We start from the raw sequence: 16,853 nt of genomic DNA on the forward strand, positions 1-16,853 counted from the left end.
AGCTATCGGACTATGAGCGAACGCTGAAGAAAGCATCTTCTGGAAAGTCCAAACCAGTCCCTCAGCTTGGAGAGCAACCAAACCAGGAGATCGAGCCGTTGGTGACCGGTAAAGAAATGACGATAGAAGAATTTATTACTGACACCGGTCTAACTACGGATCAATTGCTAGGAGTCGCACCAATCGAAAAGGCGGAAGTGAAATACATGTACGAACTCGGTAAACCGCTTGTCAAGCCTGAGCTGCTGCAGCCCCTACCCACACAAATGTACAAGTTCCATCAGCTGTACATGGAGATGAGCGCCACCGGTAGAGAGATGATCGGAGCGAGGATCAGGGACACGGACTTCTTGCAAGGAGATGACATTCTCTGGATCAATTTCAAGGGAACCTACGAACTATACCAGCTGGACGCCCTCGACGTCTCTATTATGAGTTGCTGGATTTTGTAAATATATCGTTCAGTTATATTTCTTACTACGTCTCCTTTAATTAATTAGGTCCTTGTATATAAGTAGACTATAGAAAATAATATACTCCCTTTTATCGTTGTAGAATGGAGATTCAAAGGGCCTAATGGCGGGGGGTTTTCGATACTGGATTCATCGACCCTCGGAAAGTAAACGTCGCAATGCTCGACCAATGTCCGCAAGCCACAGAGGACAATCTCGTCCATCTCCTGAAGGCGCAGCATTACAAGACGTTCATACTGTTGCCGTACAACACAGAGTTAGTTTAATTTTATTGTCTTCCTATACCAAATTTCAATCCCGTACGAACTTGCTAAGTGTTTCATATGTAACGCATCCCACGCACATTGTAGATTCCACTGGGTGCTTTTACTCTTCGACCTGTCGGCCTGCACCGTCAACGTATATGACTCAATAGATAAAAAAGAGTCTACGTTTGACAAGGTTTTCGAACTTATAGACAGGTACTGTCATAAGTTCCTCTGTTAATTAAGAAAATCTTGTTATGTTAATTGCTACTACGAATCATAGCTTTAAACTCCATGTAGGGCTTGGTATCGGTTCCGTCATTTGGTCCGCGGCAAATGGAGAGAAAGACTTAGGCGGAAGTTCAAATTTCCTGTGAGTACACATGCTCTACATTTATATTTCTCCGATTCAAATACATACAAGTGTATATTAATTAGATCTCTCGTCGTTTGTCATTTATTTGTAGTGCGCAAAGCAAAAGCAGGGAACTAACTTGTGCGGCTATTACGTGTGCGAGTATTGCCACTGCCTTACAGACCAAATCATCACCACAAGAGAGCTCGATGTACGTACAAATAAATTCAAAATTTTATTACGTATCGATTTCTTGTTTAACTACTAATCAATTTCATACATTCATATAGTTTATTCGCATGAGGGATAACCTGACCACACACAAGGAATTTATCGCGGCGGTTCAAGAACAACTCATGGGATTCATCAACGAACAAATCCTTGATCCCAAGGGTGAATTCTACTACGACGGAAATACAATTCATAGGTCCTTAGCTTCTGAGCTAGCGACTACTACTACGTCGAAATCGTAGCTAGCTAGGACATATAATGGATCGTAATTAATACATGACTACATATATTTCTATATGCATGTGTACACATTTTCTATAATGTAAATATATTTTGGTCATATATATATATACATATATATATATATATATATATATATATATATATATATATATATATATATATATATATATATATATATATATATATATATATACATATGCATTTGCATAACATATATATGTATAAATACATATATATTATGCATGTACATATGTATTGAAACATATATAAATATAATATAATATATATATATATATATACATATATTATATATGCATATATATGTACTGAAACACACACACATATATATATACATATATACATATATACATATATACATATATATATATATACATATATATATATATATATATACATATGTATACATATGTATACATATACATACACATATGTATATATATACATACATATATATATATACATATATATATACATATATATACATATACATATACATATACATATATATATACATATATATATATATATATATATATATATATATATATATATATATATATATATATATATATATATATATATATATATATATATTCTCCCCGGCAAATCTGAACACTGAAGTAAGCCAACAGTGTATGCTAAGCCCTGGCTGTTGGGTTGGGCTTAATTATCAAATTTGTTGGCCCAACAACCATGCATGCATAGACCTGGGTACTTCTTTATAACCTAGACTTTGCCATATATAGATTTGATATTTTTTTTTACTAAATTCCAAACTGAAATTTCAAGTTAACTTTTAATATTTTCAAAAATCAGAATATAGAAGTGCAAATTTACATTTTCAAAATTGGATGGGATGGAGTGTCAAAAATAAAAAAAAAAAGGATGAGATGGTACACAATACAATTAAGTAATGGTGCCAATTAAACACAATTAATACTGCCAACAAAAGCACAGTAAAAAAAAATGGATGTTATACCTTTTGCCTTGATCTCCCTATGATGGTGCTTCTACCACTCATGAAAATTTTTAAAATATTTAATAAGACAAGGTATGGCATCTTGGAAGATGTCAAAACATAACTTAATTCAATCACGAGAAGTAACCCAAAAATAAAAGGAAACAATTTAGTATATTTGTGCTTCTTCTTAAACAAGTCTATGAGATGTTGAAAATTTTGATGATGAACAAGAGAATTTGTTTAGCTAGTTATATATATATATATATAGATGCGTGCGATATATATGTAGTCATCAAGACTCTTCAATATCTGGTGCAAATCTATCGATTGGCTTTATTTACTAGCAGAGTCAATGGAAAAGTACTTGTCTTCAACAGAGTGGGTGAAGATTGATGGTGCTTCCTTAACTTAGGCTTTAATTATTTGTTTTGTTCTTCTGCTTACATGCATTATGTTAGCCCATAATACATGGAAAAAAAAACTTACCCTTTTAATATGAAATGGATCACATTTTTTGACCTATATATGTTGTTAGGCACCCGGTTAGCTTAGAGATGAAAATTATTGTAGTTTGTTTTAAAACTTGAAATTAATCTTAAATCAAAATATGTTGCTAGGCCTTTTATATATATAAAAAAGGAAATATGTTATCCAAATGCCATTTCTTTGATCGTGTTGATTCATACTTTTGAAACAGAATAGTATTATCGTTTGCGACGAAGATTAGGAGAGAAACATTTCTCCAAACACATAAATATGGGATTACCATATTCCACCGAAATACAAAGAAAACCGTAACATGGGTGGCTTGTCAGACTCGGATTAGACACTTCAAACTTTCTCAGTGAACAAGCGCATATGTATATAGAATCTCATTTAACGAACAATTTATTACAATGCTTCACCTGATGTCATATATCAACCTGCAGACTCTAAATTGAGAAGCCTGAGTGACTCATCCTGCAAATTCACGAAATACCTGAAAAAAAATCTACATGATCCTATCCAAATCTCGCCGGCGATTACTACATGATCCAAATCTACTGCAAATCCTCGAATACCTGAAAAAAAAAATTCTAATCCAGACAAGTGAATTTTTGTCTGTCACTCTACACTGGCGCGCCCCAGTCTCGATCGAGTAGACCGAGAGCAGCTGAGAGCTCATGAAAATAGACGAGTTCATCCATGCCAAACAAGCTCTCGCCGTCAAGGAGGCACCCATCCATGAGTTTCAGATCCGCAAGAAGCTCCGGCGCCGGCGGCGTTGACTCCATGATCGGTTCATCGGGCACGTCGGCGGCGGCTGTGCACGGCCGCAGATGTTCTTCCTCGCCGGCCGGCGCCTCCGGCGGGCTCGATTCATGCGATGTCTCGCTGTTGTTCTGGGCGTCGTCGCCGGAGCACGGCCAGGAGACAGAAGCATCGCCGCCGCCGCCGCTGGAAGCGAAGCTGATGACCATCTGCGCCGGCGACAGCTGATCCTCCTCGCCGCCGTCGGCGACCATGGCGGCGGCGTCGTGCCCATGGCGGCAGGTGTGCTCGCCGAAGTAGGTGATGACGTAGACGGGCGAGGCAGTGTCGTCGTCCGCCGTCTCCGACTGCTGGACTTGCTTCGTCGCCGTGCAGCCATGGTCGTCCTTGTAGCTGCACCGGTAGTAGAATCTTGGGTATTTGCTGTTCTTGATCTCCTTCTGCCCGTACTTCCTCCACAGAAATTTGTCATCCATTGTCGCTTTCCTCTCAATTCTTGCTCCATTTCCTCCACCATTGCTCACCCTGCACGATCAAATTACATTAGTTAATCTCAATTGTTCCAGATTAGTCTCAAATGTACACTAATTATATTAACCAACTAATCGTGTGAGCTTAATCAAGTACTCGGTTAATTACTCACCTCATCCTTTTGGAGCTCGCTGCGGCAGCCGAGCCACGCCCCGGCTTGCGCTTCCTGACGTTGCCGCTGCCGGCGGCGTCGTCGTTCTCAGCTCCGGCGACGTCGACGCCGTGCAGCTTGGCGAGGGCGCGGTCGAAGCAGAGGAGGATCTGCTCGGCGAGGTCCAGAGGGCCGTGGAGCGCCGACGAGCCGACCAGCAGCGCATACAGGCGGGCCGCCGACTCCCTCCCCTCGGCGACGAGCTGAGCCGACGCCGTGGTGGGCTTCCCGGCGATGGCGGCGAGACTAAGCATAGTGAGCGCCATTGTTAATTCTCAGCTAGCTAGACAGCTGGTAGCTTAGCTTCAGTCTTAGCTCGTCACAGTTTTGGATTGGCGGCTGCGGTACCTTATATAGGACAATCTCCAAGATGGAAATTGTTTTTAGTTTGAGATTAACAAGCTGCAGTAATTAACAAGTTTTTTTTTCTACAAACACGATACAAACACAAACGCTCACAATGGACGCACACTCACCCCTATAAACACACACACGTACCAACTCTAGTTCTATGAGCATTTCCGAAAGATTGGGTTGATATATTTTTGAGATTGATAAAGTCACAAAGAACATCTCACTATCAGATGCATTATCTATCATTGAAAGAATAATTAACCGTAAATACGAGTATTCATATCTCGGACACAGATTAATTAGTAATGAGGTGTTGGATAGCTGGACTGCGCGCCCTGGCACAAGTTAAATTAATGAACACAACCACCGAAATATGGTGATGTTTCACTGAACCAACAGTTAGCACCGGTCTTAGTAAAGGCTTCCACTTCGAGTTGACCAAAACAAAATAAGGATGCCAAATCACGTGAACGATCGATCTGACAATTTAAAAATCTAGTTAGGGCTTGTTTTATTTCCAAATCAAGCTAGAAAGGAGGGTATATGACTAGAATTTGTCTCCATGCACCAGTTGAGAGGAGCCGTTCATGTGGATCTGGATGCTGGGGATTATATATCACCAACTAGCAAGGTTAATTCCAGTGAAATGGGGCGAAAACTATGGAATGTCAACTCTAACCTACTAACCTACCTAATGATAGCTTCCTTCGCTAAATATAAAAAATACTTCATCCGTTTCAAAATAAATAAGCCTAAAATAGATATGATATTTTATAATATAATAAATCTGGATATATTCATTGTACTAGAAAAATATAATATCTTGTTCTAGATTCGTTTATTTTGGGACGAAGAAAGTATATACTTAAGGACAACATGGAAATATGTTTATAAACATAAGGAATCGAGCCTAGATTTGTGTAAAATTCTGGCGCATCACTCCAGCTCACAACAGCAAGAGGTGGCCATGATCAGTTAGAAATTGGAAATTTTCACAGCTTATTAGTCTACTACACTGAAATTTGACATGTGCACTGAACACTACAGTAATATATACACATTACATTTGGATAATACTTCCACACTTTCTCAATGTAATTTTGTAATACTTCCACACTTTCTGAATAGTACGTAACGTGGCCAGCTGTCTACTTGTATATACAAAGATAATTAAACTAATTTGCTTGCTTCCAAATTACCCCCCTTTCCTCGATACAAAAAAAATTTAGCTTCAGCCGCGTGCAAGCATTTTTAAAATTTCTCCAACTTTGCATGCAGATGTGTGTCATGTGAACGCACGCTGCAGCTTAACCACCGGTCATGCCAGTGTGTCAATTGTGTGCACACATGAGCTGATGCTTGTCAACGATCGAGCTGATGCCTGGGAAAGACAATTAAGATAGATGGCTAGGCTACATATATCGCCCATGCAACGTAAACACTCATACGACGAAGTGTTTAGTTAATTAGTACTTAGCCCTGATGACAGAGACATTAATAGATTATCTGTCGCCAAGTTTGTTGGGATAATTAACTCATAGAGTGTCTGTTTGACTGACCGCATGTGACTAGCATTCAGATGGAGATCTAACCATGGATGCAGTCAGACCGTGTTTTGGTTTGCTACCCCTGTGGACCAAACCTGCCCCTGGATCATGTACATAAGCTTTGTGCATATCACTGCATTTAGTTTGGTTGATCATGTATATATATATTTTTGTTGTAAACATCGCTGAGATCACCAATTAATCAAATTAACAGAGGCCCGGCGCCCCTCAGTCAGCAGCTTCTTTTCTCTTTCCATACATCTTCCTCTCTGCCTTTAATTCAAAATTAATTTTCAAAAAGAAAAAGGAACAATAAGCGTGTATGATTGACATCTGACGAATCCTTAACTAATGAAGCCCACTTAAGTCTTAATTAGGGTATTTTGATCATACTTAAAAAGTTAGCTCGAGTGTAAAATTTACCTCCAGTTATTAAATATATCTCAAACTATCTTTTAGTGTAAAATTAGGTATATATATCTCGAAGTCCTAAAATTAAATATGGTAGCCTAGCTGCAAAATACAAGAAGATGCGTGTGCATATGGCTGTGGTTAATTTGGCCATGCAATCAATTAACGCAAGCAATATTAGTTGCATGATATGATGCGAGCTGCGACGTCGGGTGGTGTGGCGTAAGCAGAAGCGTCGTCAGCAAATGATGCGAGATATGCAGATAACTATTCTATTCGGACGACGGCCATATATATATATTGATACGATGAGATCGAAGGCGTAATCCGAATGCAATGCAATGTTAATGAAAAAAAATAAAAGGAAATAATGCAAATGCAATGCATGCCGTGATGCTCTAGCTAGCTCACATGGTCTCTGATGCTCTCCTTTGCTTACTTAGTTTGGTTGCTGATCGATTAAGTATTTGATGATGGATATATACAGGGCCGGGGAATCTTGGTCTTGGGATAGATGCATGCGCCGGCCGGCGCCGTCGATGCCTCGATCTCCCATGGCAGCGGGGCAGGGTGCAGTGGGTTTGCCGGATGCACATGCAGTGATGCAGGCAGGGCGTCCTGGAGGAGGAGGTGGCCGATGCAATTTCAGATTCGGCCATGAAGCTCCTGGCATCAAGGCCCATCTAACGATATTCCTAAATCCAAGGGCCGTATTGGTTATATATGGGCCTCATTAGCCCCTCGGATTCAATAATTCTTGTGTCATGGGATGTGTTATATATGAAACTAGAAAATTACTCCCGCGCGTTGCTGCGGAAACTTATTTAAATAAATGTATGACAGTAAAGAAATGTAAGGTGATTTGTTGACTAATTGAAAGAAGAAATGCTATGTGCTAAAAAGTATACAACCCATATTCTGAAGTTAGTTACTCTCTGTATCTGTATTTAATACCACTTATCCGGATAACACAACACTCTATAGATCTGGTAGATAATATATACATAGACTAAAGCAACAATACCCTACATACCTAAATAGTTGATAATCTTTTCGGATATGATTTTACAAATAATTAAAATATATTGACTATATAAAATATAATTCTGGTATCTTCTATCAAGTCAATGAGGTTTAGCATTATCAATATCTAGAGAAATGGGATAGAGCCTAACAAATAGGCATCTGAGAGAACGTAAAATATAGGCAACTTTGGATAATCATTTGCATCCGAGCGTCCGTGTTAACATGATCAATATAATTGAATGGTGCACACATAAAAAAGTATATTGATTTTCATGTTGATGCATAGAGATGGAATTATCCCATAGTGATGGATCCTATATATCTGTAAAGTTCATCCCCAGTAAGGGTAGTTAGTGCTAATTCTCTTTTCTCTCATGAAGCCATATCACCTCAATTATTTCTAACCTTTGGATGATTCATCAAGGGTGTAAATTGCATCTCTTCACATCACCTTAATTGTGTTTAATCTTTGGATGATTGCATTTTTTTTTCTAAAAGGCACACCATACAACCCAATCATTTATAACCTTTGGATAATTGATAAAGGTAAAGAAAATATATAAACACATGAAAAAAATCGTATAGTAGGTAAGAAGAAAAATTTTAGAACTCATATATACTATATTATCACACAATTATTCCACAGCAATGTGCGGGGTACCCATCTACTTAGGTAATCAAGAAAGAGCAGAAAAATCATGGGCACTGTTCATCTCTCCAAGAGGAAAAACAAATGTTGTCTGATAAACATATGCCTTCTTAATTAACATTTATTTCTTCGTGAAGCTGAGGGGTTACCTAGGCAATCCTTTCATTTCATTTGAAGAGATCTTCTAATTTTGTTTGCAACCTAAATAAACAGGGAAGATGATAAACTGTCTATTTTATCAAAATATAACTTGAAAAGTCAAGAAAGGAGATGGGTAGGCCTATATTATGCTTACCGTACGTGTCTTAAAATGATGCAACAATTCCAGTAAAAAGAATGATGCAAAATTAATAAACAGGGAGTTTAGTAGTACTAACCTGTGGGGTGGCTCACTATTGAATCCGGAATCCAATAGATTTCTGCATCTATTCATATGGAAAATATATGATGACAAAGCAATATTATAAGATCAAAATGAGAAAAGTATAATTAGCATAATTTTACATGATATATGATGCAATAATGGGGAAACATAATCTCAAAAGAAACAAAGATTGGCAATATAGCATGTGGCAGTTTAAGAAAGCAAATAAAAAGAAGAACATGAACAGTTGATCGGAAGAGGCAAAGCAAGAACTGGAAAAGAGGTAAAAAATAGTACCTGTGATTCTGTAAACCACGTCAATGAAGAATTTATAGTGGGGCGAGCTAGTTCAACGTTATCGGAAGATGAGGCGCTTGGAAGACACAGAGATGCACATGCACGGGAAAATTTTCAATGCTTTGCCTGGTGGGCCTGGACCATGGTTCAACTCACGTTTTCCAGCAGCAGACCAATAAAAAACGATCTAATCCTACCGCATAACTTCAATCCAACAGTTCAAAAGCAATCAAGGTGACGTGAAGCAACCACATTGCAGGAAAGTCATATTAATTGCACTAAGTGGGGATCAACTATATAGGTATATAGGATAAATCCTCTTTAAATCGCAATCAATGTCCTTGGAGGAGGGATTAATCGAACAAGGACTAAGTGGTACAGGACCTCCAGGTCCCCTCCCTTTCGTCGTGTCGTTCGCATGCGCAACATTAAAGGTGAAGGAGGACGCGAGTCGGAGCTGGAGTTGGAGCTTGTAGCCATTGCTAACGTTACCCCACTACCTCGAGAAGTGGACATCGATGACCGGAGGGGCGGAGCTGAGATCTGATTTGGCATCAGAGGAGGAAGATGCGCGGGGGTGCCCTGGATGCGACGGCGATAGCTCCACCCTACAAGCCGTCAAACCTCTCGTTAATGTTGCCTACCAACAACCCACCGTCGTTGCCTGATCTGATAGCGAGGACTTGAGCTCGAGCTCCTACATCATTGCACGAGCTGCATATACCTAGCAGCTCGCCCCCTCCCTTCCCCCTCTCCTAGGCTCGATTCAAGATGGAGCTATCTCCTTGTGGCACTGCAACCCCACTCTCCCTCTCTCTCGGGGCTATGATGTTGTAAGTCATCGGTCGAAGAAGGGGATGAGACTTGAGAGTGAGGTTTGCTAGAGAAGATCAGTCCCACAATGACTTGCTGGGAAGGAATTTTTTTAGAAATAATACGATTTTAATGGAAAAAATCATAAAAATATAGGTCGGTTAAGCGAAATTGCAAGTTTAGCACCCTGTCGAATAACCATGGTTCAATGGAGTACCTGTCAAACTGCGGCTGTTTGACAGGTGATAAAAAATTCTGAAAAAAAAGAGAATAGTCACTGTAGCACACTGTTCATGCGGACATATCGAACATTGGTAGTTTGATATGCCCCTGCCAACCACTGCGCAACACTGTTCATGTACTTTTTAATTTTTTTAGTGGACCAACTACCCTGTCGAACAACTCGACAGGTACCTGTCGAACTACGGTTGTTCGACAAGTACCCCTGTTGAACCACGGTTGTTCGACGAGGTGCTAAATTTGCGATTTAGCCTAACCGACCTATATTTTTACGATTTTCCATTAAACGTATTACTTCTGAAAAAAAATTCGTTGGGAAGCATTGGTCACAAATATCGCTCTGGTATCGATGGTTGTCGACCGATATGGACGGGTACCATGTTGGTACCTGACATCCATTTGTTCAAACACGTCACTTGAGAAATACACGGGCCCACATCATCGAGTCGTGTGCCAGTGCGCGTGTTGCGTGTGGACACGTGCCAAGATATGCTATATCGGACAAGCGTGGAGGCGACTAGCGCTCAGACGTCCGATCCAAGCGCTAGCATCGGACGCTTATTCAGTTGTATAATACGCATTCAATGACTGAGAATAAAATCAAGAACTAGCGCAAACAAAGTTTACGCTGCTATATTACCTATGCTGTGTCCCCTCACTCATCCCAATACCTACATACTATTAGCAATGTGTTTTTTCAAACTTTAAATGATTTTTTCTCATAAATTACCTATCCGATCTACGATTTGATTACACCATTTTATTCGTTACAATTAAATCTTCAAAAAAAGATATCACACAATTATATTTTGATGAGAAAATATGTATGTATTTTCTAAAAAATCAATCATTAATTGTTGCACCATTTACAAATAAATGTTTTACTATCTTTGCAAATGTTTCATAGAGATGCAACATATACATAAAGTATTGATTGCAACAATAACAACTATTACTTGAATCATTAAGTCCCAACGAGTGAAACATAAAAATATTTAATATGAAACACATAATGTATTTTTAATATTTGATTTTGTTAAAACATTTTTATATCATGCATGAAACATTAAGTTGTAATTGTTGAAATAAAAAAGATATTTGCTGAAACATCCAAAAAAAATAACATATGCAACATTAGCAAATACTGATTAAAACATCTAAATAATACTATGTGCAACGATGAAAAAAATATAGAGAAAAATGTTATCAGAATATAATCATGTGAGATCTTGTTACAAAGATTTAATTGTAACGAATCTAACGATGTGATTAAATCGTAGATCGGATAAATGGTTGAAGAAAAAAAGTATTTAAATTTTGAATGTTTGAATATGCATGGACACATGCACCTGACATGTACTCCCTGCATCATAGGACTTCTTCTCTCTCCGGTGAAATAGGATGGTAGGATTGCCATCTGATTTTTTCGTCGGGACCGGACGAACTGATGAGAAGCATTTTCCGACAAGCGTAGTATTAAGATGCAACGGCGTGGCACGCTATAGTTGCCTAGCGGTGCATCATCCTGTGTGGGAGCGTGGGAACGGATCCCAGTATCTAGCAGCCCCCAATTGTAACTGTCGTCATGCTGTGATTACTACATAATTTCCCATAACCGTGTCCAAAACTAGTACAGCAAATTTGCGGATATCAGAAAAATATGATCCAGATAACTGGAAAATTATCCGTACTATGAACTACTGGCAAACTGCACGCATGTCACCGTGCATTATCGATCGAATAGACCGAGAGCTCATCAAAGTTGATGAATCCATCAATGCCGAGCGAGCTCTCACCGAGCTCCAAGTCCAGGAGGCTGTACTCAAGATCAGGCGACGAAATCAAACCCATCAGCTCCGACTCCGGCGTCGACTCCTCGATCAGCTCCTCAGCCACGTTGGCCGTCAATGGTGGAACTTCCTCACAATCCGGCAAGCTCCACGGCTGCGATGCCCCGCTGTTTTTGGCATCCTCGCGGCAGCACGGCCAGGGATAGGCAGCAGAAGCACCGCCCGTGGCGGCGGCGACGGCGGCGCTGGAACCGAAGCTGATGACTATGAGCTCCTCCGACTCCTCGCCGTCGTCGCCGGCGACGACCGGGCCGCCGACGTCGGCCACCCGGCCGCAAAAGTGCTCGCCGAAGTAGGTGACGACGAAGAGGGAGGGGTCGTCGTCCTCCGACTGCTGGACCTGCTTCGTGGCCGTGCAGCCATGGTCGTCCCTGTAGCTGCACCGGTAGTAGAGCCTCGGGTGCTTGCTGTTCTTGATCTCCTTCTGCCCGTACTTCCTCCACAGGTAGCTGTCGTGCATCGTGGCTTTCTTCTCAACTCTACACGGAATCGGATTAAAGCTTTCGTTAAGAACTTAAGATCAATCACCGACTCCAAGATTAGGCCCAAATGCAGAGTGATTAATCAACCAAAACTGTCACTGTCACGCACCTGATCCTCTTCGAACTCGCTGCAGCTCGAGAACCAGCCGAGCCGCGCTCCGGTTTGCATTTCCTGCCGCTGCCGGCAGCGACGTCGTCCTCCGCGCCGGCGGCGCCACCGTGCAGCGCGGCGAGCGCTCGGTCGAAGCAGCGGAGGATCTGCTCGGCGAGGACCAGAGGCCGTGCAGCGTCGACGACGGCGGCGAGCCGGCCGCCGCCGGCAGCTGCTGTCCGAGCAGAGCGTGCAGGCGGGCGGCCGCCTTCCTTCCCTTGGCGACGTGCCGAGACGCCGCGTTTGACTCCGCGGTAGTACGCGCCATTGGTTTTAGCTAGCTACAGTAGCTTTCCTGGCAGTCACAGCACACAGCACTCACCAATGACACAGTTTTCTCCTCTAATCTTCGTGCAGAAATTTGGGTTTGAAGAAGTTTTGCATGGTCATCTGGGGGGATAAAGTAGCCCCTTACTTATAGGACTTTGCTCCAAATGAAAAGGATTTTTAAATTACACAAGTTGTGAAAGTTGACGTTTTTTTAGCTGGAGATTCGGACCGTACTTAATAAGATTAGAAGGGAGGTGTTACTTGACTGTGTTCAGTACACTGGCACACTTCGTTTTCGTCTCATGAGAGATGGGTAGTACGCACCCACAATTTATCTTTAATCATGAAAGACTCAAACACATCATGTTGTTTGTCCTATTAAGATCTCTCATTGAATCTAATTTGTATAGTAATTAGCCACAGATAATTAAGAGCGTTGTACAGAACTATTATATTCGATTAAAAAGAGTGGCGTGACTAGATAAAATTGTCACTCCCGCTATGTGTAACGTGTCAGTATTGTTTTACCACGTCAGCAGACCGGCGTGATCAAAAGATTCATATTTTGGAAATAAGTTTTGAAAGAGTCTATTTTTAAAAAATTGAAAAATAAAAAAAGTTCAAAAATAAAAAAAAATCCTAGCTGCCCAGCTTTCTTGTTCAAGCTTGGGCTGACAGATTCGCCCTTAGTATCATTCCAATTCTGGGTTGAACTCCCTCAAAAAAAATTCTGGGTTGAACTTTCAACTTTGTGCGTGTATAAAAAAAAAAAAGCACCCCATACTTTATTAGTATTTTCTTCCTGGAGAAAGATTTTGAAATTCCAAGTTGTAAGTAGTGGTTGCTAGAGATTAGGATCTTACTAATTAACAAGATTAGTAGGATTGGCGGAGAAGTGCTAGCTGGAAACTGCACACTGTGCCCACTAGGCCACTACAGTCCAACACAACCCCAGAGGTGGCGATATTCATTGGACCGGCCGGAGTACCTAGTAAGCACCTTGCTCGAGTAAAAGCTTTCACTGTGGGTTAGTTGACAAAAAATAAGGATCTCATGGCCAAATATTGGTTGACAATTTAAAAATGCATCTCTTGTGTTGTTATCTAATCAAGGCTAGAACAACGAGGTTCACTATGACCAGAACTATTTGTTGCAAATGCAATGCATACAAGTGTTAGAGGGACACTGTCCATGTGGATTTGGATGCTAAGGGATTAAATCAACCAGCAACGTTCCAGTGAAACGGGACAAAGAGAATATTTATGAAGTATAACCTACCATCCTAGTGGTGGTTTTCTAATGCTAAATATGTCCTTAAGGACAGATTGGAACATTTTATAAACCCAAGCAAACGAGGCAGCTAGATTTGTAAATCTCATTACCCTCTTATATTCGAAGGTAGAATATGTTATAGCCTCTAGTTTATTTAGAGACTATCCTCTTATGATAGTTGAGACAATAAAAACTAACAATCAATTCACTAAAATATTTTTTATTAATTTTTTTCCTTTTATATATAGTCAAGCAATAAAGTTTTCTTTTATAAACGCTAAGAGTCGATGTTAGCCATTGTCATACATAACAATTCATTGTTTCTCTCACTTTCTCTTTTTCATGTCAATTATAAGAGGTTCCTATTAATTATCCATATACATGCCCTTAATATCCAGGTTTGGTGGATATTCAGGATGACGACCCATTAAAAGTGTTGCCCATAAATTATTGTCGATTCTTTCATTCAATTTTTTCAATGGGTCGTCATCCTGAACTCAATCAATTAGAGCTCTATACTATATACTATGCATAAATTGGCATGTGCACTATACACTATATTATACATTACATTTTTTTTTCGGGAATATTATACATTACATTACATGAATACTTCCTCACTTTCTTGTTTCCTTAAAAATTTGCTCTCCTCATCGCAAAAATTAGCTTCACCCGCGTGTGAACCACTTCATGCACGATTGGCTATAGCTTGTCAGCTAAGATGAGTACGTGGGGTAAGATAAGACTACGTCTATATGATATCGCCTATGCAACGGAAATACTCACAAGAGTACATAGCCTCATGAGAGCGACATTAGTTTACTTGTCTGTCTCCAAGCTGTTAGTAGGCTAATTAATCCACATTCCGTACGTAGCTAGCTAGGGTGTCATCTTTTACATTTGACGACCTGCTTTCAGATCGAGATCCAACCATGCATTTAGACCGTGGTTTTGGTTGCTGGTACCCTAAAGTAATTTTACAGTATTTGAGGATACCATAAGATAAAAAAAAACAAGTTTTGGTACCTTAACTGTAAAATCTCCACAACAAAAGCTTAGCTTAGACGTGACTGACAAAAGCCCTTATCCATCGAGATTTGGAGATGGCCCGTACATCGCAGATGGTGAAATGCGGTGCTTACCGTCTTTTGAAATGGGCCTTTTTTTAGCCCGGCCTGTAAGTATACGGCTCGGGTGGCCGATTAATTTGGAGAAAAATCGAGCGCTGACATCAGCAGGACGTCAGCGTCCGATTTACGTGCAAAACTATTTTAAACTGATTTCTCTTAAATTACTTATTCAAATCATGATTCAATTGCACCATTAAATTCGTTGCAATTAAATCTTCAAAACAAGACCACACATGGATATATTTCGACAAAAAAAATTTTAGCTTATTATTGAATTATTTTTAAATGTTGCATGATATTCCACCAGTATATCGGAATTGTTTCACTAAGTAGATATAAAAACAATGTTTCAGCAAATAGCGAAAGAATGTTTTAGTTCACTGCAACATTTGATCCATACATAGTGAAACATTATAAGTACACTAAGTGAAACATTTTTTATGGAACAAAAAATAAACCGAATTCCTTTAATAGGAGGTTTCCAAAATGTGGGGTTATTTTGCAATGGAATATTTCAGTTCACTGCAACATTAGATCTATACATACTGAAACATTGTGAGTACTATACATAGTGAGTACGCTAGGTGAAACATTTTTGCTGGAAAAAAATAAATCAAATTCTCTTAATAGAGGGTTTCCAAAACATGTGGGTGATTCATTGCAATAGAGTTGTGTGTGGATAAGTGGCAGGTGAAGCTAGAAAAAAATAAATCAAATTCTTTTAATAGAGGGTTTCCAAAATATGTGGATGATTCGTTGCAATAGAATTGTGCGTAGATAAGTGGCAGGTGGAGACAAGGATATGTGCTGGGGGCCAGGTGCGCACGTGATGGGGAGAGGGGGGAGCGACCGATTTTTTTCCCCTCCCCCCGCGCGCCCGGGTGCACACGTGATGGGGGGAGGGGGAGCGACCGATTTTTTCCCCCTCCCCCGTGCGCCCGACATTGAGCATTCTCGCTACAGTTCAAGTGCAGCCCACAGTGGCGAGTCGCAGGCCAAAATACCGGCCTTTTACAAGACGGGCCAGCGCATAGTCCCATATACAATTTGGGCTGTCCTGCCGGTGGATACAAGTTGGACTGTTAGCTATAGTCGGATCACTACCAATATGGGCCGTCCGTCCTCGGCCCAAATATTGACTGGGCCTTTCGGTTAGCTGCATTGTGGCCCATCGATTTTGGCCCGTCCCCGCGCGGTGGGGGTCGGTGTTCTCTTCTCCGACCTCTGCGTTTCCTGGTTCTAAATGGCATCGTTCCAGGAGCGTCCGTATACAGATTGTATAGAATAGTCCAAAAAAACCTTCTTAAGCGCAAGCAATCGGGCAAAAATTTCAGAGATTAGAAATCTTCTGGGTCGTTCGCGGGCTTCTAGATCGGCCGCGATCAGTGGTAGTAATAGTACTACTAACAGTACTACTGCTATATTACTACTCTACGCTATTATTGTTATACTACAACTACTACTATTACTAACATTATATATATATATATATATATATATATATATATATATATATATATATATTTGATGTATAA

General features: G+C 40.3%; 2 protein-coding genes across 2 annotated transcripts; both read right to left on the reverse strand.

Moving 5' to 3' along the window:
- Window positions 1-3,440: 3,440 nt before the first annotated feature.
- Window positions 3,441-4,765, reverse strand: LOC127772655 (transcription factor WRKY45-1-like). Its single transcript, XM_052298610.1, has 2 exons — window positions 4,424-4,765; window positions 3,441-4,305 (listed from the first exon to the last, which is right to left on the reverse strand). Exons 1-2 carry the CDS (start codon window positions 4,726-4,728, stop codon window positions 3,639-3,641), a joined length of 972 nt encoding a protein of 323 aa, XP_052154570.1. The 5' UTR covers window positions 4,729-4,765; the 3' UTR covers window positions 3,441-3,638.
- Window positions 4,766-11,693: 6,928 nt separating this feature from the next.
- On the reverse strand, window positions 11,694-13,012 carry LOC127772657 (transcription factor WRKY45-2-like). The gene is made up of 2 exons (XM_052298613.1): window positions 12,605-13,012; window positions 11,694-12,492 (listed from the first exon to the last, which is right to left on the reverse strand). Exon 2 carries the CDS (start codon window positions 12,471-12,473, stop codon window positions 11,883-11,885), a length of 591 nt encoding a protein of 196 aa, XP_052154573.1. The 5' UTR covers window positions 12,474-12,492; window positions 12,605-13,012; the 3' UTR covers window positions 11,694-11,882.
- Between the last annotated feature and the right edge of the window lie 3,841 nt (window positions 13,013-16,853).

This window comes from Oryza glaberrima, chromosome 5 (assembly GCF_000147395.1).
Source record: "Oryza glaberrima chromosome 5, OglaRS2, whole genome shotgun sequence".
Classification (NCBI taxonomy): Eukaryota; Viridiplantae; Streptophyta; class Magnoliopsida; order Poales; family Poaceae; genus Oryza; species Oryza glaberrima.